A 25,262-nucleotide genomic window follows, 5' to 3' on the forward strand; every position below is an offset into this window, starting at 1 on the left:
ACATGAACACTGGCAATGAAAGTGAGGTTGTAAGTTGGTAAAATATTGTTTAAAATATAGGCACATGATTTGGAATTAACAGGTCACCACAATTTGTGACATGCAAGCACATGTTTTGATGGGTTTGCAAACTATATCTTGCTTACTATCAACTCTTTGCATCAAGTTGCAATTTTCTCTAAAGCAGCTGAATTTAGCTTCTACAGTAATTCTTTTTTTTGTTGGTGTTTCATGTAACATCATATTAATACATTCAAATAGTCAAAATGTTCAGAATAAGGTAGCACAAACTTGGTGCAGGAGTACATAGATCAGTGTGGCCAGCATTGTCAAATAGGAGATACACAGCTTAAGTATTATATAAACTACCTTTTCCCCGAAAACATTAACATAGACACCAAAATTGTAACAAGACATATCAAAAATAAGGCACATTTATTTTGATATGGTAATATTGAAATAGAAAACTCATTTCAGAGGACACTGGTATCTAAATGAGTTTTATAAAAAATCTTGTAGTCATGATAATTATGGACATTTCTCATCATGGTAATGGAATAATTGCACATATCCCAGTGTGTCAAGTAACAAAATGGGAGTTTTATTAAACAATTCCATTGCAAAATTACTTTGTAGGTTCAGGTTTTTCTATTTACATAACTCAGGTGAATGGTAGAAGTATTAAAATCTACCATCACTTATCACAAGTACTGCAGGCTTTCATTTTACCACAATTAATAATCCCCTTTGTGTTGAATAAACTGAAATTAATTGCAGAATAAATTGAGATTATTGTAATTTATATAAATGATTGCAAATATTTGGACATTAGCTACTACACAGGAACACTTTATTCCATTTTTTTTTCCAAGCTGCATCAGGACATTGTACACTGAGTTATTCACACATAAATTCATCAACAATCAGGAAAAGAAGGCTGTTTAAAATCGAATCCCCTGTTTATGAAAATTAAAACACCAGAAACATCATTAATTAGCATTTAACCTGAGATTTAATCTGTTGAGAGGTTAACATCCATAGAAATTTCTTCATTTTTGTATTAACTGATAATGATGTTGCTATTTTATGGGGGAAAAAATCCAAACAGAAAAAAAAGTTGCTTGCAACATGGCTTTTCATTGTGTTGGTCAAAAAAAAAAAAATTACAGAATGCATCTTTTTCTCACAGTATCCAGAAGCTGGAATAACATTAATGTGCCTTTTATTGCACATGAAACTCAGAGGAGATACAACTGCAGATTCTTCTTTATCTGAGTGTGAAAGCAGGATTTAATCTCAGCCGAATCCGGAATGTATTTATCTCCATAGAATTCATATTTATTTCACTTATATTTCTGGCATCTGGAGGTGAATGCATCAAAGATAAAGATGTGGGTGTAAGACTTTCCACTCTGAATTTGGTAAAGAGTTTATGCACCTGTATCTGGAGGGAAAAAAAAAAACAACAAAAAACTACATTTAGAAAAAGCAGTAAATACTATAAAATTGTACAGTTCCTTGCAGGAAACAGAAATTTTCATGCCAAAGATTTTGAGTATTTCTAAATGTCATAGATTAAATTCTGTGCAATAATTTAGATCTTTTTAGACAGTAGTCACTCACTACGTTTCAATGTAATTTAATTAGAATATTCAAAATTACTAGAAATATTTGGATTTGAACTCTTCTTGTTTGAAAATAAAATAATATTTACTCTTCCATCCAAAAGATAATCCCAAACTTATTTTAAAATTTTATTTCAAAATTCCTACAGATTAATAACCATACCTTTCCCTGAGTGGTAGAACAGAGCAGACCCGTGTCTCTGTTTGAAAATTTACAATCAAATCCCTTTCTGTGAAGAATCAGAGCAGCTTCATCAGATGGTTTGGTATCTACCTACAAACAAACACTATAGAATATTACTCACAAAGTATCAGTCAGGAAGACATTTTAGGACATAAAAAAAATTATCCTTATCATACAGCGGATAGAGACATTTACACCTTAAAAAATGTTCAGCCTAGATTGAACTGTCGTGTCTTTTTAAAAAATTTATACAGCTAAACACAGAAAGAAGCAAATGGCAAAGAGTTGAAACATACAATGTACTACAGAATATAAATATAAGTAATTGAATTTAAAGGTCATCAGATGCACATGTACTCACGACTCAGGACTGAAGTGTAGCTATCATACCTGTATTAAATGGCTCCCCACAAAAATTATATGGCAAAACAGAAAACAAACTAGAAATCTTATGTAAACTGCAATACTCAGTTTTACATATTCAATGGCATTATTTTGAACAAACCTTCATATAGCAAAAAAGCTCTCTAACTCAGCTTTAGGTGTCCAGAAAAATGTACACTGAGGTACACATTTGAAAAAAATGTAATATTTATCTCTAAGATAAACAGTGCTTTTGAGCCTCAAGAGACATTATAGAGTAAGCTGCTCTGCACCCCTCTCTAGCTCCATTACCCTCCCCTGGACATTTTCCGGCCCCTCAATATCTTTATTATGGCTGTACCCCTACACTCACTGTAGTCACGTATTTAATATGATACATTACTTTATTTCTTTCATTATTGCTGTTTTACATTCTTCCGCTCTTAATCTTATTACATATATAATAAGAGCATAAAAAAGATGGTTCTATCCAAAGCCATGAAAGTTCTTCAGGCTATTTTTCTCTGATTTATTTCTGGTTTACTTGCTCTTATACTGGTGCTTTTTCACAAAAGCATCAGCCATGAATTAAGTTCATTTCTGGTACTTCAGAGTGCATCCATTGCTTGGAGAATTCAATACCAACAAGCATTAGGCCCTCTGTGATGCATTATCACCTGAAGGTGTACCAAACAAAAGGTCTTAATCTAAGATCCAAATTTCTTTTCATAAAGGTGATCATGGATCAGCTTGTACCAGCTTCTTTGAAACGCAGCATGACAAAGAATCAAAGTACAAACAATTCATAGTATAAAGTACTCATTCATATAATAAAAAGAAATTGCAAACTTTATGGGTTTAGGTTCCTCACTTAAAATAGTAAAAAAATTTATTCAATAGTATTTGGAGTTGAAATTAGGTATTTTTTAGTAAAACACTAGCAGTTAGAAACTTGGCATAGTTTACAAATCACAAATAAAACTCTGCTTCAAAAGATTTTGTGAACAATAGCTTATAACCACCTAAAATCAACTTCATAATTTATGAATAATGCCTGCATTCAGCATATGAAAAAAAGTTTCCAGTATTTATTAACATTGAAGGCTAAAGAAGTTCTCATGCTGTTTACTGAAATAGCAGTGCCCCTTTCTAAATGAAGTGAGGTAATAGCTGTGATATTTCCCCCCCCCACTATGAAACACCTGACTTGATTTTCATTGTCACTGATGTGACAGTGTTGCACATAAAAGTAGATATTTTTATGCACACAAAATAATACTGTCTGCTTAAACATCAGATTAGGGAAACATTAAAATTCATACTGAAAAAGCCTGACTTCCTAAGGGGTAAATTAATGTTAGAAATGACAAGCCAGTAATGGGTATCAACACTTCCTCTAATTCACTTAAATTATCTTGTAGTAATCTGCATAAAAAATGCATGTATGCATTTCAAATGATGGCATGAATATTTCATCTCCCAATTTTTTAGAATTAAATATTATCCTTATTAAGATTCAAAAGATTTAAAACAAGAAGGTAATACACAATTAATGATACCCTGAGTAAAAGTGTTTTGGTCAGTATAAGTATCTATGATTTAGTACTCCACCTTCTGCCACGCACCTATTTTTTTAGTGTTGTAAAAAAATAAAGCTGTTCTAACCAGTTATCAAAGCAGGTGAAAGATTAGGTTGTCACAGCCTCCACACCTACTTTAACTTACCTGTTCTTATATCATCTCTATGTAAATTAGATTAAATACATTTAAGGTTTATGAATGTCTTAGCAAGGATGGTTTTAATTTATACCAAATACACCTTCTAAACATGACCATGCTAACTGCATGAAAACCTGTAACAATCTCCTCAATTTTCAACAAGTTACAACATTCTTAACCTTATAAAACTTCACAGCACTGTTATTCAACAAAAAAGCCCTAAAGATTGTGCTATTAAATCTCTAACAAGCTTTCTTAGAAGAGCTGTCAAAGTTTCATTTGATTTTGATCTCTGAGAATTAAAATGCGACCTTATAAGAAAATTAAAAAAAAAAAAAGAATTGTTAGGCTTTCTCATAACCGGTATCCCAGGGCAATGTTTGATGAAAGAAAAAACATTTAAACTCTTTTTAAGTTCAATTACTGTAAGGTAATAGACACACACTGAAAAGTTTGGGCAATATGGCAAATTTAAGTATTTATGCTTAGTATAAAGGGGCAAATCTACTGTGTTCTAGATCTTGAATCCCAGTTTATTTACATAAGGTTAAATATCTGTATTCTGAAAACCTGGAGTTCTGTTACGAAAAAAATCTTTAAACATTGCAATCCTAAAGGATTGGACTCTTCCATTACAAGGTGAGATGTCTTAGAACAAAAACAATATTCTTTCTGATTTCTACCTTAAATCTTAACAATTATTTTAATTTGGTACCCTCTCCTCTGTAATTGTAATGGATTATGGAAAATCAGCTTCAACAGTTTAAGCAATGGAGAGGCACAAATTTCTGTAAAAAAAATTCATTGTGTCAATTAGCCAGAATTATGTCACCTGTCATTCAAATTCTTGGAAGCAAGAGAATGGAAGCAGAAAATGAGGAGAGATTTACAGACTTATTTGCATGGCATAGCACCATTTTTGCTGTGGGGAAGAACATTCTGTATCTCTAATGACAGTGCTCCTATCCTATGACTGCTGCAAGCTCTCATTTTGAAGCAGACACATTAATGCGGCAAGCTCAAGAGCCATCGATCGGTAATCAATGAAACACACAGCTGAGGACAGAGGAGAGATCACAGTCTCAAACAGTCCTATTTCAGCTGGGACAGTGGGGCCTGAATAGCCCATATAAAACCAGAGAATCCACTTAGAAGTAATAGCACTGAATTCTGAAAGTGGGCACTGAGCAAGCCTGTCTTTTCACAGCTTTCATACACAGATCATACAAGCCAGGGGATGGATTTACACCTCAAAAATAGAAGGAAGATGTTAATGAAGGTCTGCCCCTGAACTTGGTATGTTGAAGTAAACCTGGAATGCTGAGCTGATTGAAGTAAATGAAAATATACACAGTGAAGTATAAAATATTCACTTCATGTGAAGATTTAATTTAGTATCAGGGTATTCCTAACTTTTCAAAGGCACAAGATCCATAAAATCAAGAAATCTTCCACTTTGAAATTCAGAATAACAATCGGTCACAGCTGAAGGGCCTTACACAAGATTGAACGACTTACACAGAAAGCATGAGAAAGCAAACATTGTTTAAGTTCTAAAATACAGATTAAAACAGAATGAAGATGAGATTCAACAGAATATAATCTCATGTTAATACAGACAAGCCTAGCCATCATGGAGACTCTAGAGGAAAAGGGACAAATAGTTTGTATCTAACTATGCCAGAATTAAAAAGGGATTGCACTGTGCTAGCAGCACTGGTGTGAATAGCCCTGCAATACAACATAAAGTTAACACAATCACATTTTTAAAGGAGCTGAAAAAATGAAAAGAATTTATAGAACAGTTGGCAGGAAAATAATGCAAAATCAGTTCCAGTCCCTCAGTTAATCAAAGGGAAAATTAAATTCTGGTAGTTACATACCTTTCTTTCCTTTGAAGGAGAAAAACACTGAGAACAGAAGAGCTTTTTTTTTTAATTTTTTGTTGGTATTTTGTTTGTTAGTTTGTTTTTTGGTGTTGGCTAGATGTTTGGGTTTTGTTTGTTTGGTTTGGTTTTGGTTCCCTTACCAGAGAATATTTTCACAGGAACCAATCATGAGATGCTGTTAGAATAGCTAAATTAGATCTTGTAAACTAAGCCTAAAAACATTTTTACAATAAAATTTGAGTTCTAAACTATATTCTTTAGCAAAAATATACTCAGACCAAACTCTAATGACCTTAAATTTAATTCTTCTAGTATAGAAAAGGCTGAGGTATATGAATGGTTCTCTCTTAAACTTTGGGAACTTACTGAAAGGTACCCCCTCCAGAGACAGAATCTTGCATTATGCATACTAATATGTTGTGAAAAAACAAAATCCCCTCATTTCTTGTTATTCAAACAGACACAAGTCACCAGTTCTTGCAGAATTAAGAAAAGCTCATCATCACGCTGCAGTTTGTCATATCATGTAAACCCACTCACAAAGTACTTTACAAGAATAGATTATTTTACTACATCAATAAGCTACATCATATGTTTGCAAAAATCAGTGGTTTGACCTTACCTTTGCTTGAATTGTCCTCAGATTGACTATATGCATGTCACAAGGCAGGGATGACACCAGTGGAGCAAAAGTACTTATCAGCTCTGGGACACCTGAATCTGCATTTGTTGTCATTGGAATTACAGGATGATTTAAGAAGAGAGAAGTCATATGGCTAAGAAGTGATGGAAAACTCACTGGTGCCTTCTCTTCATTCTGCAAAATACAAAAGAATGATTCAAGTTAACATACTATCATGTCTAAATTTTGAAACTCACTTACTTTATATTTCCAGTAATTACACAGAAAATTTCAATTTCTAGACTGCCCTTTCAATTCCTTTTAGAAAATGTTGGTCATCCATTAATTTTCTTCTATTAATAGATATACTTGCTGTTATTATAAACAATAATCATTCAAAATTATGATGACCCCTAATTTTACAAAATTCCTTGTTCTTCTGTGTTGGCCCTTGATGTTTGAACAATACGTTTGAAAAAAAGAAATTAGTTACTATTTTAGCAAGTTGCTCCCATTTATTCAGTATCTCTTTGTATATGGAGAGGCAGACAGGCCTTTTGCAGGCCTCCTTTTCCACATTATTTTATGACCTGTATTTCTTGCCTTCTCCAACTTGTATCCCAAATCTCTCTTTCTATTTTAAATCTATTTCTCTCGAACTATTGCTGGAAGAAAGAGCAGCTAGCATCTTTGTCTTGGACTGCATTGCAAAAGATTTCTTCCAGAAATTTTATTTCAATGTCATGCCAGTAGGAATCAAAGGGATTTTCTCAATATTTTTCAAATTTTGTCCATTCCAAATTTTCATATTTTCATTGTTTTTACCTGGCTGCAGAGGTTGCCTTACAAATCTGAGATGACCAAATCACAACAACCAGTTAAAGCTCCAGAGAAGCCAAGGAAAGGAAATAAAAGAACTTTAAACAGGCAATTTCTATTTTAGAATGTCAGTGATGATAAGAGTAGAAATGGAAGTGAAAACTTCCTTTGCTCTTTTTTTTCCCCTTGCATACTTAACCAGATAAATCCCCATTTGTTGGTGATATTTAGCAAAAACTTTGCAGAAAGTTTATTGAAAATATAGTATCTTAAGCACTGATACATTACATTTGCATTTTATGATAGGCTGGAAATATGGAAATAAAAAACAAATGGGAGACATTTAAAGCAAAGGGGAAGATTATTTTTCAGCCTATAACAGAAAACCATAACAGTAATTTCTGTCTTGGGGTGTGTTTGCATGTATGCATATTTATTTTTATTTCTGCAGTAGCACGAAATACAGCTGACAGTGAAGAAATTGAAAATATTTCAGGCCTGAATCAATGAAAGATGGTAATTTCTGTTTTATTCTTGGTGCTTTCCTTAGTAATAAATAACACTCTGGCTCTTTGGTATCTACTAAGCGTTGAGGCTTAGTATTTTTAAGAATCTATTATGAATCCCAAATGATAAAAGTGGATTGTTGTAAAGGATTGCTCCTCCATGTGTGTCATTGCATTTATTTCTATTGAATTCCATCACCTCATGGCATCTTTAATCAGTACTGAGTCTTCTAATTCCTCAATTTAGCCCTTGCTTTTTTTTTCACTACCTTGAAAAGCTCAGTATCATTTGTAGACTTCATTGCCACAATTTTCTTCTATTCTAATTACAGTATGAGCAATCTTGCTCTACGCACAACTTAATAGAAAAGTCTTCCATTCAAGTGCCTGAATACATGCTCTATACACAGGGAAAATGTGCAGATCCATGTTATTTCAAAGAGTTCATTTTCTCACCCCAAAAGGAACACTGTTCACTCTGTTGCCATAGAAGTGCTAAAGTCAGTCAAAACATTTAATTGCCATTTATTTTCTCATCTTTCACCTTTTTTTTGCCATGTCAAGTAAGTTGATTGCTTGCATCTGAGAACTTAAAATGAGGTGTTCTAAAACATTTTACAAATCACACATGAATCAGAAAAAAAAAAATCTATTCATCCTTTTACACTATTTAAAACAAAATATTGTAGATAAGCACAGCCTTGAAGGACTGGCAAATGCTAGATCCAGAACTGATTCACCTTGGCTCATTTTTGCTCTCACTGTTGTCTAAATGTCATATCACCAGCAGGAACATTGTTCTTATCCATTATCCACTTTGGAACTAAGACTTAGGGGGAGATTTTATATTGAACCTTGTATTCCAACATCTGGAATGACAGTCAGTTCTGGATGGCTGCACCAGCAGAAAAAGTGCAGTCATTCCCTGAATCTGTGTAACAGCAATGCGAATGGAGCATAGAGAAGGTGTCAAAAGCTGCCAGGAGACCAAGGGAAAAAGTGTTTTTGCAAGCATGGTGAAGACAATGCTTCCACAGAAGACTGGGATGGGACTTTTCAAATCACACTCTCCCCTAGGTACACCACAATCATTCAAAGGCTGGAGTATATCTTTTCCCTCAAGTCTAGTGATCCAGAATTTAAACAGAATTGTCTGAAAAGAGAGATGAGAAGGGTTTGCACACAAACAATGTAATAGGAAGAATATTTACTCTATGCACAACTTCACCATATGGATGGCTTTCAGCAGTGCCCTGCTGATGTGCATCAAAAGATGCAGTCCCACAATCTCCATCCAATTAAAGTACTGCTCTCTCAAAAGTGACATCATTTCCTCAATTTCCATGGCAGCATTTATCACTCATCCTCTGGCTGCCTTACAAATATTAAGTACTGGCAAGAATGATGAATACCAGATGATGATGTGCTGGCTTAATGAGCTCAAATCAAAGCATATACTGCCTGTTTAACCATCTTACAGTACATCCACATACAGTTATCCAATTGGAAACTGTGTTGACATACAACCCCTTGAATGGCTGTACAGTAAACATAAATGGAGCTGCATTTAGGATCTCTCCTTGTCATCAAAAGTAAGGCGAGTAATTCTAAATCTTCCGTTTTGAGGAGACACAAACTATAATCCAATATAGTATTGGATCACAATTTGCAATAAGTTTCAAGAATCCCTTCATCTATAAAAAGTGCCTTTACATCAGAAATGAGCTATTGTATTGATACTCACAGAAATAATTGAAAGGCTTTGGTTGGAAAGGAACTTAAAGGTCAACTTGCTCCAACTGCTCTGCCACCTACCACATCAGGCTCCTCAGGGTCCCATCCAACATGGCCTTGAAAACTTCCAGGGATGGGTGATGGGGACGAATCTTCTTTTTACTTATGCGTTACACATGAGCTGAAGGATTCCTATCGGGGTGAATACATGCTGGCACCCCTGTGCACAGGGAAGCTTTGCTTGGCAGCTCGTCAGGGGAGAGAAGCTTCCACAACTGGGCTGTGAGCAATCCCCCACCACTTGCCAGTGGGGCAAAGCCTGGGAAAAAATGCCAGGGAAATCGGGCTGTGGGAGGGACTTCAGCACGTACAAGCAGGTAATGAGACATAAGGGGGCACTGGACTTGGAGGGATCAGGGGTTCACTCAGAGGGTCAGCTTGACCACTTCTCCTCCTTTGCATTCTCCTCCCTGTCGATGGCTTCCCTGCCTGCACCTGCTCTGCCCTGCCTCACCATTCCCACAAACCAGCTTGGAGCTGTGTCCACTGTTCCCTGACACCGCCGTTCCACGTCCTGCGCTGCCGCTGCCTCTGGGAAAAGCCACTCTGCCTCCGAGACTCAGAGGGTTTTCTGCTAACAGTTTAAATTAACTAACTAAGGTCCTTAATTAGAGGGGGAAAATGCAAATTAGACTCTTCAGAAATAGTTTTGTAATTGAACTGAAGAAATCAATGGAAAATTCTGTGGAGAAGAAAGTAAAGCTGAAGGAGTTGATAATTGGACACCAATTTAGCTAATGGAGAATGAATGAAATTTTCAACACAGACAAGTAATCTAAAATTTCCCATATAAAACTAAGAAAAGGAAACTGAGGCAGACAGTTTATCAAATCACATTCTCTTGACTATTTCCTCCTCCTCCGGAGTCTTCTCTGCAGTGACAACATCCCCCAAAAACTTTAATTATAACAGTAAACCCAACCCCCACTGGCGTACACACTACTTAATCTAACAAGCTGAAATGCAGATGCTGACTCAGTGTGTAAGAACAATCAAATACAATCTGGAAACAGGTATAATTCTGGGCCTGCTAAATCAAGGGATGAGGACTAAAATAGTCTGATAGAAAACCACTTGGATTATTGCTGGAAATAAAACGTTTCTCATTCTCTTTCATGTTGTGTCAAGAAACAATTTTTATCAGCTTTCCCTCTGACAGGTTCAGAAAACCAATGGGCAGCACTCTTCGAAGGAGAATCTTTCTAGACTGAAAAATCTAATCTGTGGAGCAAAAATGCTTTTCAGAGTATCTTTATTACCAAAGAATACGGAGAAAATATTTTAAAATATCTTAATCATAAACTAATAAATGACAGCAATCCGGAATGTAAATCAAAGAATTCCAAAGACAGGGAAAAACAATTGTTTCTTTCTGTACAATTCAAAGACTGACAATCAATCAGTATGTTTAATGTGATGCTGTTTCTATATGAGAAATGGATTCTGTAATACGGTGCTAGGCTGCTCATTGGTGAGAAACAAACAGCAGACAATATTACTGATTATGTGAATAACAGGTTTACAACACGTGACAAAAATAAGTGACAGGTAAGGGCAGATGCCTAAGCTTTAAAATTACTTACACTTTTCACCAAATGCTAACAGCTTGAATCCTAAACTACAGTGGTTCCTTATTTGTGGAAGGTGGAAATTAAGCAGGAAGGAGTGAGAAATACACACAGTGCTCTATACACACATTGCCCTAAGGCTCACAACTTAGAAGAGAAATTCAGGTTTTGTTCCAAACTGACACTAACCTAGTTCATTAAGTTGACATTAAATAGTAAATGGCTTCAACTTAAGTTACAGGCTTTGCATGCAAGACTGCCTGGCTGTTATCTCACCATGTGAAAATCAGATGTTCTTGCTTTAAATTCATTCAAAGCTGCACACTGCAATACAGAAAGAATAATCAAAGTCTGACAAGTTCTGAAAGTCTTCCAGATACGGATGATTCATTCCTCTCCTCTGAGGTGGATACCTGAAGCTAGATTTTTGCATGCCTGTAACAACTCCTAGTGATTTTCAGAAGGAAAGAAGAAAGATAGTGGGTCTTACACCTCTAATAAAACAAACAGCAATTAATGATCGACATAAGTTGGGTTAATTCTTCTGTGCTAAATAATTCCTTTTCAGTGTCCAAGAGCACAAGTTAAGGTAAAAATCTGTCAAAGAAAACAGCAACCAAAACTTCAAGCAGCTTTGAAAATGGCTGGTGATTGCAGAGGAAATTTTGTATGGGAATCAAAGAAGGTTGATAGGAAGATCTTCTCTGTACTATGAGATTCAGAATACCTAAGACTCAAAGCCACACAAAAATCTTCAGCAGAACAATCCTCACGTAATCTGTGAAGCTAAAAATCCAGGCTTAGACCCGTTAGACTTTTAGGAAAGTGTGGGTAAGTTGCAACCAGAAATAACAGTCAAAAATGTGAGTACTGAACAGGCAAATTCTGGGAATCTTAAAAAGACAATCAACAAGGATACTAATGCCAGATTATCTTCTGCCATAACAGAGAATTTGGCTTTCCTGAAATGCTGGGGGCAAAAATACAGATTTATATATAAGGATTTAGATTGTTTGCATACATGTTTTTGTCTACACTTAAAAACACAACAATTATGTTACATTTTTGCACATCAAAGCATATTTTTCTTTTTGCAATAGATTTCAAGTCCTTTAACTGAGAACTAAGGTCTGGAGTGCTTAGGGTCTTTTGATAGCTAATAAAGTGACCAGCAAAAGACGACTCATGAGAGCAGAGTAAATCTAATTTAATCTCTTTATCACAGGGAATGGAAAATTTTCTATCAGTTCACCTGGCCATTGCAAATGAGAATGCATTGGAAATGCATGTCTGCTGCACTAGCTGAAAGGGGCTCCTGGAGGCTGATTATAGAAGAAATGAAAACTCTGAGGCACCATAAAATACCCACAAAACTGGGTGTTGGCTCAGTGACTCTAAAATCACCACATATTTTCTGTACCAATCCTTAGTTGACACTAAAACTGCAGATGAGAAACTTGGGATTGTTGAAGCTAACGAAATCCAGGGAAATCTGCATCCATAGGAGGAATTTTTCCCAGTCTGCGAGAACCAAACTTGATCATGTCCAACAAGAGGTGATTCCTCTCATTCCAGGCTGATAGATAGGAGCCTGCCATGGCTCTGCTCCTCCAAGACCATGCAGGAGTAAGGAAGAGCTTTATTCCTGTTAGGCATATATGGAAATACATGGCCATGCCTACATGTGAGTAGAGACAGCACTTTTGCCAGAACCTACATGAGCCTACAGAACCTACAGGTCTTGCCAGTTGTACTGGTCACTCAGTCCAATAGTGTATCTCTCTCCAATAGCTGTCACACACACCACTTCCTCTGTTTGTTTCCTAGTCTTACCTGAAGATGGCTAGTGGCTCACACAGATCGTCCAAGGCAATTTCTGTTGATCCATCTTGTTGGGTTTCACACCAGGAGCAATCTAATTTTCCCCCTTTCACGGTCTCAGGAGCAGCTAGTGCTCCACTGTTCCACCTATCACTGTTCTTAAGTGACTACATTTAGCATAGTTGATGTTCAATCAGGTGCCATAACAGAAATCACGTTCTATAAAGAGATTATTTGGAGAACATCTGCTTGCTGGTCTATGGAAGAATGCAGATGGTAAAGAAAGTATCCAGTCACCATGATCATAAGCACATCACCACAATTAAGGCTGATAAATACACAGCCATCAATATAGCTGGATGAAAGTGATCAGAAAAGCAGATAGACAGCATGTAATGCTTCTTTAGCAATAAAAGTATTTTATACTTCAGTTATAGCCTTTCCTGCCAGTTTTATTTCTTCTATTCTAATTCTTCTTAGAGTTTATCATTTAATAATGACACAGGAGGAGCAGCCAAATGCCTAAATAAATCCCCCATCCAAGGCTTGTGGAAGGGACCTGGTGCTAGATTTTCCCAGAAGATTGGCAGGATCTTATCCCATTCCCACTGATGGTAGAAAATAGCAATCAGAAATTTTCTGGAGTTCAGTTTGATTGAGGAAGTAGTTAAACAACTTGTGTTAAGGACAGAAAGGCCACAGTGATACCTGCTAATTTCCAGGCACTGGAACACTGCTCCTCATGCAAAGTGGAGGAAATTTGCTACTGGCGGAAATTTGCACATACAAGGAGGTTATTCCCAGAGAGTAATTTCATTTGAGAATACAAGAGGAAGACTTGTACACTTTCTCCCTACTTTAGGAAGGATTCTGCCCTGCAGTCAGATCTTGCAGCAGGAATTAACCCTTCCTAGAAGTGGTGATACAGGAAGGTTTAAATTTCAGACCTCAAACCGCACTAGCTCACATAAGCTCACAAGAGACAATAAAGAGGCCTACCCTCATCCTTTGATGAATTGTATGAGCTGCAAGTGGAGAGACCAAGGTTTTATACTATTCATAATACTGAGGTAAACTTCTTTCTAACCAGAGCCAGCAGACAGGTACACGCACATGAGGACAGGTAAAATCAAACCAAGGAAAATAATTCACTGTTGAGATGTACATAATTACATGAAAAAGAACACGAAAGAGACATAGCTGTATGTCCAGAACCCAGAGAAAGGCAGTCCTCTGTACTATTTGCTCAACCCAAGAGTCAAGTGGCTGCTGCCCTGTTACAGGATGAGAATGTTTCTTAACAGGAACATAGGGATGGAGCTTGCAGACAAAGCAGTCTTTATTTAATAGCTTTCTGCAACATATCTTTGTCATTGTATCATGAAAAAAACTTTGAAGGAAATTAAGCTGTAAGGTGCCCTGACATAAAAACAATGACAGTGCTTGTCTGAAAACAGATGGTATTTGTAGATAAATAAGAGATGGAAACATTACTCTGGATTTGCAAAAAACAAAGTTCCTCCATAAGAAATACACTATGAACTATACAGTGGTAGGAGCAATAATGAATTAAAAGTAACGTTTAAAGCAAAATTGGAAAGTAACATATACCTAAATATCTCTTCAAATGAAATATAAAATTAGTTAGTTCACCCCTTAGTAAATATATGTGGTAAGTCTCTAAAGAAGATCCATAGTATTTTGTGTGAAAACAAGAGAAAAATGTCTTTTTTTTCCTTCTGTGGCCACCATAAACCCCCCCAAACCCTAACAATTTTATACATATTTGATGATTTCACTGTGGCACTTACAAGTAAAAATTGTATTAGAGTATCTGAACTTGTCACACATGGGCTTGAAAAAGCATCTAAATTGTAATAATTAAGCCAATGTCAAATTTCTGCTTTTTAAAACATCAAGTTAATTATGAGTTAATTATAAGTTTTTAAGGTATAGTTACATGTAGCATAGCAATGCACAGTATATGTTTTTTTGCTACAGCAAAAACATGCACATGCATTATAAATAAGCACATCAATAAGGAGCAAAATCAACACAATAATCAGACAAAAATGGCTGTATCACCAACCATAAGTTTTCAGAAAAAGTGAGCACTTATAGAGATTTAGTAAGAAAAAAAGAGTAGTTGTATGTTAGTAAGAAAAAAAGAGTAGTTGTATGTGGTGGAAGAAAGGGAGTTTGATTATCTCCAACATATTTGTGATTTTATTAACTGTATTATTGTTCCTCTAAACAACCTCACACAAAAGTAAGAGCCATTTGAGCCACTGAATCCTCTGCACTCTGCTCAAGCCTATTCCATAAAAATTAGTCATACAAAACCCAGTCATACAAATTAACTTAGTCAAGACAAATTATGAAATAGGAGTCTGTAGAAGGAAGTGTTTGCCTGGCATGGCATCTTTTCTCCAACTATGTCTTTGATGAAATAATATATTACTATTTATTTCATTTCTATACTGATATAACATGCTAGGATTCAGAAAATAAAAGGGCATTAATGATTATTTTTCCAAAACTTACAATAAATATTAAGTAGTCTGTATTTTCAAAAAGACAGAAACATTTACTGTTTTGACAAGTATTAATAAACTGTATTCAGTTTCATTCTCAGCTAAATATTAATCCCTTCAATTTAAAAATGACATGAATTCAGTTCTTCCTTAAAAAATCTCAAGAAAGAGAAGACAGTCTTAGAAGACTATTCAAAGAGATATTCAAGCTGAAAAATGTTTGCAAGGAGAAAATGTGCATATAAGAAGCATCAGTTACATCTAGTAGAATAAAAAGGTATACATAGAAATTATATCAAAAATACAGTAAAAAAATCTGAAGCCTGAGGAACATAGCTGTCAATAAATAAGTATAACATAAAGTAAAATGAGATTTGCCCAGCTCTTACTACAAACACAGCTCACTTTAACAATACTGTGATTGTAAATAAACCTTTAGTATCCATCTCAGGGAAAAAAAACCCACCAACAACTAAACAGAAAATATAAACTCAAATCCCCCCCCAAAGTCTCTTCCTTCCCCACAAACACCAAAAAGCTTCAGCAAAACACATCAGCCTGAAGACTTTTATAGAGACAAAATCTGAATGAGTATTTATGACTGATTAGATGAGCTAGAATTCAAGAGCCAAAACCCAGGCAGTGTTAGGATTAAGAACCTATTAGAATACAGACTGAGTATACCAACGTTTATTAAGAATCATTAAAATTTTCACTCTATCCACTCACTGCACATATGAGTCTTACACTTCAGGACATTCCTTTCATTTGACCCTGCCATTAAAATTCACTGATCAGGCTGGGGCTGGGAAGAAGTATTTTAGAGATATAAATGAAAAGAAATTTTTGGTAGATACTGTGATAACAAAAACTCTCCAGAGTAATTTCACCAGTGATGCAAAACTATTTTAATTCTTTCTAAACTGCATATGTGACACTTCACATTCTCTCATTTTATAGGGAAGTTTCACAAAGAGCAGCAAGCATCCTGTTCTTCAGAACTGTTTTTGAGAAAAGATAGAATGAAATGTTTTGGAACATGCATTAGGAAAAGCTTGCAATGCCAAAGATGTCAAATGGTCAAAACTTTCTCCTCCAGTGGCTCCTGAAGCAAATAATAAAATAGGGCTTGACAACAAAATCAGGGTCAGTGTATGAGTCACACTGTAGCTGATTACAGATATAAACTCCATATAATTTCCCCATAATTTTTTCTGACATGGTTATTTTTAAGCTATTATGACAACTATCTTCTGAATAACTAGGCTAAAAAAACATATGCACATCTAAGAAACAGAAAGAGAATTATTCTTACTTTAACACTGAAATAGTAACATGAACCAGAAAATGTTACGAATGTTCAGATACATTTGGAAAAACAAAATTTTAGAACATTCTAAATATACAAAAGGGGAATTCCAGGTGCAGCAACAGAAAGCAAATGTTTCCTTAAAACATCTTTCTTGGCTCCTGGGGCTTGTACATTGGATCAGCACCTCTTGGACTGTGCCTACTCCCCCCCAGCTCCAATTCCATTTTCTGTGAAGTCCCTTCAAGAGTGTACAAGAACAAACTGCCCTTTAAGTCCACTGCAGCCATTTAAAACCATTATAAGCTCAGCATGAAGAGTTATAGGGAAAGAAAAATGCTGGAACACAGGTTTCCAAAACAGCTCAGAAATTTTTGATGGTAGTAGGTAACTGCCCCTTCTCTTTTGTAAGATTCTCAGTAACTTGTACAGAAACTTTCAAATCTCTAGGACAGATGATTTTAACAAAGAAAGGGAATTACACTGTTATTCTACTGAGATGATACCTGACTTGCATCACATAAAAGTTGGCAAACATATGCAAAGACACATGCAAATACTGCACTAACTAGAAAATCCCAGCGTTGTTTAGGCTGCCTTTACTCTATCTGAGGTAACTTCAAAATGTTTTCCAGTGGAGTCTTTTGTCTTGAAGCAGCAGCTGTTCTGAAATTGAACTTGTGGCCAGCCCCACTCAAGGGGGAACTGTGTTCCTTAGCAGAGCAATCTCAGTGTGCATGGACCAGTTTCCTTTTAGAAGGAAGTAAACAAGGAGCTCCCCTGAAGGTATGGCACCAAACATTCCCTAGCCCATCACAACTTGATCATGGTCAGAATGGATGACTAAACTTTTATGTCTGTTGGGACAGAAAAATAGACTGCACTGAGCAGGGACTGGACTGGAAGTGTTCCAGAGGTGCCTTTTACCGAGTTGTTTTATGGTTCTGCAGAAAGCACCAAGACTGCACACAATGTCACTACAAGCACTATGGCACTAACTGATTTGATCTGCTTCTGTTGTTTCAAATTATTTTCTAATGTAAACATAGATTTGCATGTCCAATAATTCTTACTTACATTCTAATTTAACACAACACAAATTACCCTGGGTACTAAGGAATTTTTGGGTGGCAATATAGATCCCTCTGCAGGTTTCCTCTTGCAAGGATGGAGTAACCTGTGCAAAGCTTCTTGCTCTCACAGTCAGACTGCTGCTGACCTCAGGTTAGCTTGGGTAGCTGCCCATCATACTGATAAATGCAGTTAATATGCAGCCTGCATTATACATGATGAGTTACTAGAAAATCATAATGACATGTACAACCTGAAAAGAACTCCACTGTCAATCATTAAATGGTGAAAATTAGCTTTAAGCTTGATATTATCATCCTCTCACAGTGGTTAATGATAGCCATTATAAACCAGAATTAATTCCAATTTATCTGCATATTCATTAGGAGCTTGGTATACAACCTCTCATCTTTAGCTGTGCAATGGTTTTAAAATGCACTCAGTGCTGTCATCATGATTCTTCCTCAGTATGAAGATGTACTTCTGATTTTGTCCTTCTCAAAATTGATTTTAGAAAAAAAAGAGAAAATATAAAGAGTGGAAAGAAAATTGAGGTTATTCAAAAGACCAGGACACAAAACGGCAAAGTAAGATACATGCAAATAAAACAACACAACGAAATGGTCTCGTCTTCCCAAGAAACATAATGAACTCAAAATGTATTTATGTCTGGCATCTAAATATTTCCACTTGAATCTCATTCTCTAAGAAAATTATATTTATAAGAGGCTTTCTCTTTCTACCCCTTCAACTGAAATTATTTGTCAACCTGTGTTTAGACTCAGTTAACATTGTTAAGAAGCAGAACCCACACTGATTAGCAGCCTTTTAAACGTTGTTCAGTAAAAAAGTAATTTAAAAAGAAAAAAGAGACTTCCACAATGGTACCACCCACTCATATGTTGAAGCGTGAGTGTGGACCTAAGCACTGCAGAAATAGTGAGAGATGAAGTCTTTACGATCAGAATATGAAAGCAAGATGACAAAACTCCCTTGGAAGCGACACTTCCTTAGTTCTACAGCTCATGGACTAATTTCTTTACTGAGTTCTTCACTGCTGCAACAGAAATTAATATTTACATCTTATTTGGCATAAAAATTCCAGACAGTGAATCCTACCACATCTGTTCCATGTCTTCTTTCCAACAGCAGTCGGAAGACATTAGCTGTAATCTTATTATCTTGAACACCTTGTCCAAGGCCACGGTTGTCATCCTGCATAAGCCGACGATCCATGATCACTTCCAGCTGACCTGAAACAGCAACATGAGCATTACACTAGTATCAAGAACAGGTAAGGGTTCTATTTAACATAAATAACCTGCCATAAAATTTAACTTATTTAAAAAAAAATTATAATATTTCTCTTGAGCTTGGAAGAGCTAGGGCTGATCAATATCATTACAGCCGATTATAAAAACAGTTAATACCACTAGACTGTGGCTGTTTATAACCTTCAAAAAATTGTCACAAGCTTTTCTGCAGAGTGTCCAGCAGTTTTTACTTTCAGAGTTTATGTAAAAGTTTAATACGAAAAATCATTACTATTAACTACTATTTGCAACAAGGATACTTGGCAATCAAACATCCAACATAAGAATCACTCCCAAGTAGGAGAGACCTTCTGGAGAGGAACTATCTTCACCTTGTACTCCATTCTTTTGTTTCACATTTGAACCAGAAGGAAAAAAGGTACCAACAGGAGTATATAAATACTCACAATCACTTCTTGTACAGAAAAATTCACTTGTGGGAATAGGAAAGAACTTTGCACTGGATAAGCACTGACCATGAAATTCTGAGTTTCTACTGAACTGCAGTACAGCCACTCAAAATAGCTCTTTAAGCATGATGTTAAATTATATATAACCTAGACAGTGAAGTCCACTATTTTTCAAGTCTCTATATCAAGAATATATAACCAGACTGGGGCACGTAATTAAGGCTTTTATGTTTTCTGCACACTGAATCTTCAAACAAGTATACATATTTTCTAAATAAAACTGGAAGACTGAAGTGCTTGTATCCTGAATAAGAACATCACAATTTAAGCTGCTAGAAAAGGCTGCTTACTAAGGCAGTCTTTTTTATACTTTAGTGTTCTACAAACACTTATCTGATTTTCTCAAATACTTGTTCCTCCCTTCCCTCAAGTACAAACAGATTTCGTCTATCCAGGACAGAAATCAGCGGACAATGAGTAAGAAAGAGCCTGCTATTTTGAACTAAAGTACTGCGCAAGTAACTTTCAGATGGTGGGTTATGCCTTGAGACACACCCGTCTGACACACAGGCACACAGCTACTGAGGTTTGCTTGCCTAAACTGTAAGATTTTTGAATTTTCTTCCATGATCCCTCTGAGTTCCTGAAAGACCTTCAGAAAAAAGTCATGAAGCATATGATACTCTGCAACCTCTGAAACTTCAACTTCATTTCTGTTCTTTTTTGAGGAATCCAACATGCCTTCAAGACAAGGTAGCCAATTTAGTAACTTAATGAAATATTACTTAATGATAACAAATCAGATTAATTAATTCTCCGTTTTTTCTTAGTGGGCACAGAGTAAATATTTCACGTTGGTGTATCTTAAATTACATAATACAATTTGTCAAAGAGTGAAACAGTCAAGAAATCAGTGTCATGTCAGGTATGGAATACATCTGTTGCTCTTTCATTTAACTGGAGTAGGTGAAAGGCCCATAATGTCCTCTGACAGATTTGAAACAAGTGCTCACAGAAGGACAGTTTCTCCCTGATGCTTCACTGAAAAATGTGGAACAGTGCTAGCCTTAACTTCCCCAATTTAATGGCAGAGAGTGGGAGTGTCTGCGGATTTAGATGGTGCATTATCTTGTGATGCAAAGACTAAGACTGTTAAACAAATACAGACACTATTATCAGGTAACAGAGCCTCTGCAGACTAATTAAGTCTCCAATACCCATTTAATGAGTGCTTAACAACATCAGTGGTGCCAGGGTCATTCACAGAATCAGGCCAATAGGAGTGGGTTTCCAGCAAGGGAAGGCATGAAAAAATGTAGTTTGGGTCTTGTATCTGGTAGACTTGGAAAAGAAGGCTGGTATTTTCCACCGTGGTTTAGGTCAGTGTTAATTTCTTGCCCTAAAGTGAATTAGGTCTGATAATGCTGCCACCAATCCAGCATGGTATTCACCTTTTGGAAGAACAGAGCCTTTATGACATTTTTCTTAAAAGAAACTGTGAAGTAGGTTTGGTGCAGTTTCTGATGGACTCTTTCTTTTCTGAGTATTCATTCCATTATTGTCCAAATCCATATAAATTTAAATTGACAACATATATTACAGCAAGAAATTATGCATATTAAGTTATAAACTATGTACCTTATTTTGCCCACTACCTCTAGCTTTATTTGAATACCTCCCCCACTCTGATAGAATGAATAACTGACCTCTGTTTCCAGTCCTCCAGGCCATTCATCATACCCTGTTCTGCTCCAAGGAGCAAGACTGTGTCTCTTTTGGAATTCTTAATATGAATTGATTTTTCTTGTCAACATATTCATCACCTCTGTCAAAATACTCCATTAAATTTGTGAGGTATCATTTTACTTCAGAAGTATGTTCACTCTTACCCAGGCTCATATTTATCCTTTATTTCACTAACACTAATCTTCGAAAAAGCTGCTGTTGTTTTCCCTTGACAGGGAAGTTAGGCTGTGCTGTATATACCTTAAGACTAGCGCTGTCTACACTAAAGCAAACAAACAGAACAAAAAACATGATCAGCATCCTTTTTAAGTCCTCTCCTACCAGGGCAGTATGAAAAAGAATAAACTCTTCAGTTCTGTTATTTCATTCCACCAGAGTTCTTGGGTGAAAAATAGCTGGTTCTGACAATTTATTGCTCCTTCTGTCTTTTTTGCAATCTTTTTCCTCTGCCTCTAGTTTGAGAGAGATCTTTCATTGAAGGTGACAGGATCTCATGTGGGACCAACCTCTTCCTCCTCTGTAATGGATATACTCTATACCTTGTCAGAGCTGGAGAAACTTATTTCCTCTCTTCAAATGCTTGGAGGTAAGTATAGTAATCCCCAAATTAACTATTTTAGAATATCATGAAGGAGAGACCTTTGTCATATCTTTCATCTTATATTTACCATTTTTCAAGCTTGCAACACCTAGAGACTGAGCTGAATGAAGGGTCAAACGAACACCAACATCTTGGATGTAAGCCATGGTAGTCATAGGATAGATATTTGCTTGAATAGGCAACTTGCTCATCGTCTGTCTAGGCTGGATCTGCAATATGAACACAAACTTCAAAAACATGCATTCTTTTTATGCTATTAAATTTCAAAGACATTTTCAGACATTTATCCCATGTGCTTTGGAAGAACAGCTGTCACAAAAGCATTCACTCAACTGTATTATTTAGCCTTTTTGAGATTTGTGGCTAAAACTACCACCTTGGAAATGGTAGCTTCAGTGTACTTTTAGATCAAACAATATTAAGAAAAAATGTGAAAGATTCATTCAGGGAACCTACAAAAAGGGAACCTATAAAAAGGCATAATCACAGTTATAAAATGAGAGAAAAAAATTTCTCCTCTAGAGAGCAAGCAGTGAATAGATTTAAGGTAGCAGAAAAGGAATTGTTGGTTTATAATGAGCACTTATTGAAGTGCTGTTGAAATTCTTGAATGGTACATGACAAATGCGTAGTAGTATTAAAATTATTTTAATGTTTAAATATTCACTGTCTCCAGCAAAATGCAGTAGTACAGTAACTGGAAATCCAGTGGTCTTTTATTCAGGAGTCAGTCTCCCTGTATTTGCAAAACTGTTTTTAGCAAGAAAGGAAGGTAAGGAAAACCAATTTTTCTCTCTTTTCTGTGTGCTGCACAGTTCATGTTAAGACAATAGCCTTTTCCTCAGATGTATTACCAATAGAAAAAGCATTATACATCTCAAAAAATACATCATTTATTTCCAACACAGCAGTAAGCAGCTGTTCACTAGGTGTGGTCCTTATACACTGTTTTATCCAATGGGTTTTAACTAAACAAACAAAGCAGAGGAAAAGAAGTCATGCATATATACAAGCAACTAACTACATGTTGACTTGTCATAACTTCTTGTATATAACTCTTCTCTTAAAAAGAACTTGAAGGAATAGTCAACAAACTACTTAAACACTGTTAAGGAGTGCACTCCTTAGCACACAGTTACTACTTAGTCTGGTCTACATCAAATTTTATAACAGGTACATTTTTAAAAAGCATTTCTCCTTTTAAATGATTAGTATACTTTAACATGAGAGTTTGTTTAATATAAGCCCTTTACATTTAGACAGTCAAAACCTGACACCCTAAGCTTTTACAATTAAAAGATGGTAATTACCTGATATCCATTAAGATCAGTATAGAATCTATTTTGACTGTTTATGTCGGATGAAATTCTCATTGCAAGTTCACGATTATATTCTCCTCTTATGTCCACAATATTGGAAACTTCAAGAGACTGACCTTCCAAGCCTAAAAGAAAAGGATGCATTTAAAATCTCTAAAAGTGATTGCACATGTATAAGAATGACTGTGCTCCCAGGACACAGTGATCTCTTATACCTAACCAGATACTGGAAGACAGTTATGCAACAGATGATAGAGCAATATTTCTAATTTGGTACAAATTGAACAGACAGTCTGAAAGAGAGCACTGAAGGGGAATAGGAGCAATACACGGTAAGAACCACTGTGGGTGCCAGCAAACCAGTAGGGAACAGCAGGCAGCTGTTGAGAACTGTCTTTAAATAAACATGTTAGAGCAACACCTGGTCAGTCACTTCTCCCCTGCACTCTTAAGCAGCTGTCTCCATTCCCAGACAAGAATGAAGTCACTAGATTCTTGATAGAACTGTTCAACTGAGCAAGAAACTTTGAGCAGCTCCTTTAATCAAATAGAATCTTCCGTAAGGACAGTGTATTAAGAAATTTGAACTGATACAACCACAAGCAGGACACAAAATTTTGTTGACAGGGAAAAGTTTCATATTTATTAAAAGATGGATTAGGTGTCTGACAAGTCAGAGAAGTTTTTCAGTGAGATTTTTTTTTTCCTACAGTGCCTTGTACTGAAAATTAAATACCTTTAATAATAACCTGACCTTTTCAAACAGTTCAAGTCACAGTCTGGAGTGGAATTACACCATCATTCAGCACCACCACTTTACCCTTTCTGTAGTCTAATGGGACTAATGATTGCAAAAAGAATTGCACCAAGCAGAACAGAGATATGTATTTGTTTCCACATCTATTTTAAAATCTAAATGCCACCTGCAGAAGTACAGCAACTGTTAAAATGTTAACATTTACCAATGGCTATTAAACTTCAGTGCTAAATGAAAAACACTTGGTTCAGCTAATTAGTTCTATTTTCTCAAACCTAGTCTGGAAAATGTGGATTTTTATGCTCCACTTTTGATAACCCAGTAATAGATTTTCCCAATATTTCATGTATTTTTCCCAAATATTTAAAAGCACGAGTACCTTGAAGAAGAATACAGTAATCTAGCTTAGACTGTCATCATTTTTGTACTGCATAATTTGAGAGTACATAAAAATACCACTATGAAGAGAATAAACTATGACAAGTTTCTGATAAAAAGATTAACCAAATCATGCTAATATCAAAAACAGATGCCAATGGCAGCAGAACTTAAAAATCACTCAGTGGTTAATTACTGAACAGAGTTGTCAACCCAGGGTATTCTGCCCAAAATCAACAGAATTTTAAAGCCAAAAGTGGTAAAAGCTATTTTCTCCAAAATTGCTGAAGATTTAGGAGTTGGGAGTACTATCCAACAGCTGGATTAGCCACACAATCAGTCTTGGTAAGGAGGTAGGTTACAACAGGAGATGAGATCCTGATCTGAAATCAAAATGCATTTTTACACATAGTGATTTTTTCCCACATGCTTTGTTACTGTACATATCTAGTAAGACTTCAAAATATCTTATTTTAATTGAAGTAATGCTATGTAAATAACTAATAAATATAACAAATAACTATCAATTACAAAGCCAAGGAAATAGAGCTCAGCAAAACAATGATGCAAAGCTATCAAATTTTAACCTTTGAAGAACACTTAAAGAAATTTAAATAAAAACACGTCAAAGAGCAAATATACAATATATAAAATATATTTCGCATAATTTTTTCTTGTCAAAGTAGAAGCATGGCACAGGACTTACCCATGTACACATTACATTGTGATGAATTGTCAGAAAAACCAAAGGAAAAATGTGGACAGTACACTCACAAGGAAAGATAAATTTAACTGTTAGGAATTGGCAAGCAAGTGATTTTCACTGACAACTCATTTTCTGTGAACTGAAATACTTCTAGCAGGTATTTAGTAGCAAATGAAAGAAAAAGGAGCACTACAGAAAAAAACACTTT

The 25,262-nt window shown here is 35.7% G+C and overlaps 1 protein-coding gene across 1 annotated transcript in view; it reads right to left on the bottom strand.

Moving 5' to 3' along the window:
• Positions 1–580: 580 nt before the first annotated feature.
• Positions 581–25,262, bottom strand: part of MAN2A1 (mannosidase alpha class 2A member 1) — a 104,870-nt gene continuing 80,188 nt past the window's right edge. Inside the window, exons 17-22 of the mRNA XM_058044084.1 lie at positions 23,205–23,338; positions 21,962–22,103; positions 18,944–19,077; positions 6,403–6,597; positions 1,789–1,899; positions 581–1,444 (exon numbers count right to left, since the gene is read on the bottom strand). Of these exons, the coding sequence (XP_057900067.1) occupies positions 1,268–1,444; positions 1,789–1,899; positions 6,403–6,597; positions 18,944–19,077; positions 21,962–22,103; positions 23,205–23,338 (893 nt within the window). The 3' untranslated portion in view covers positions 581–1,267. The remainder of the gene's footprint in view (positions 1,445–1,788; positions 1,900–6,402; positions 6,598–18,943; positions 19,078–21,961; positions 22,104–23,204; positions 23,339–25,262) is intronic.

This window comes from Melospiza georgiana, chromosome Z (assembly GCF_028018845.1).
Source record: "Melospiza georgiana isolate bMelGeo1 chromosome Z, bMelGeo1.pri, whole genome shotgun sequence".
Lineage (NCBI taxonomy): Eukaryota > Metazoa > Chordata > Aves > Passeriformes > Passerellidae > Melospiza > Melospiza georgiana.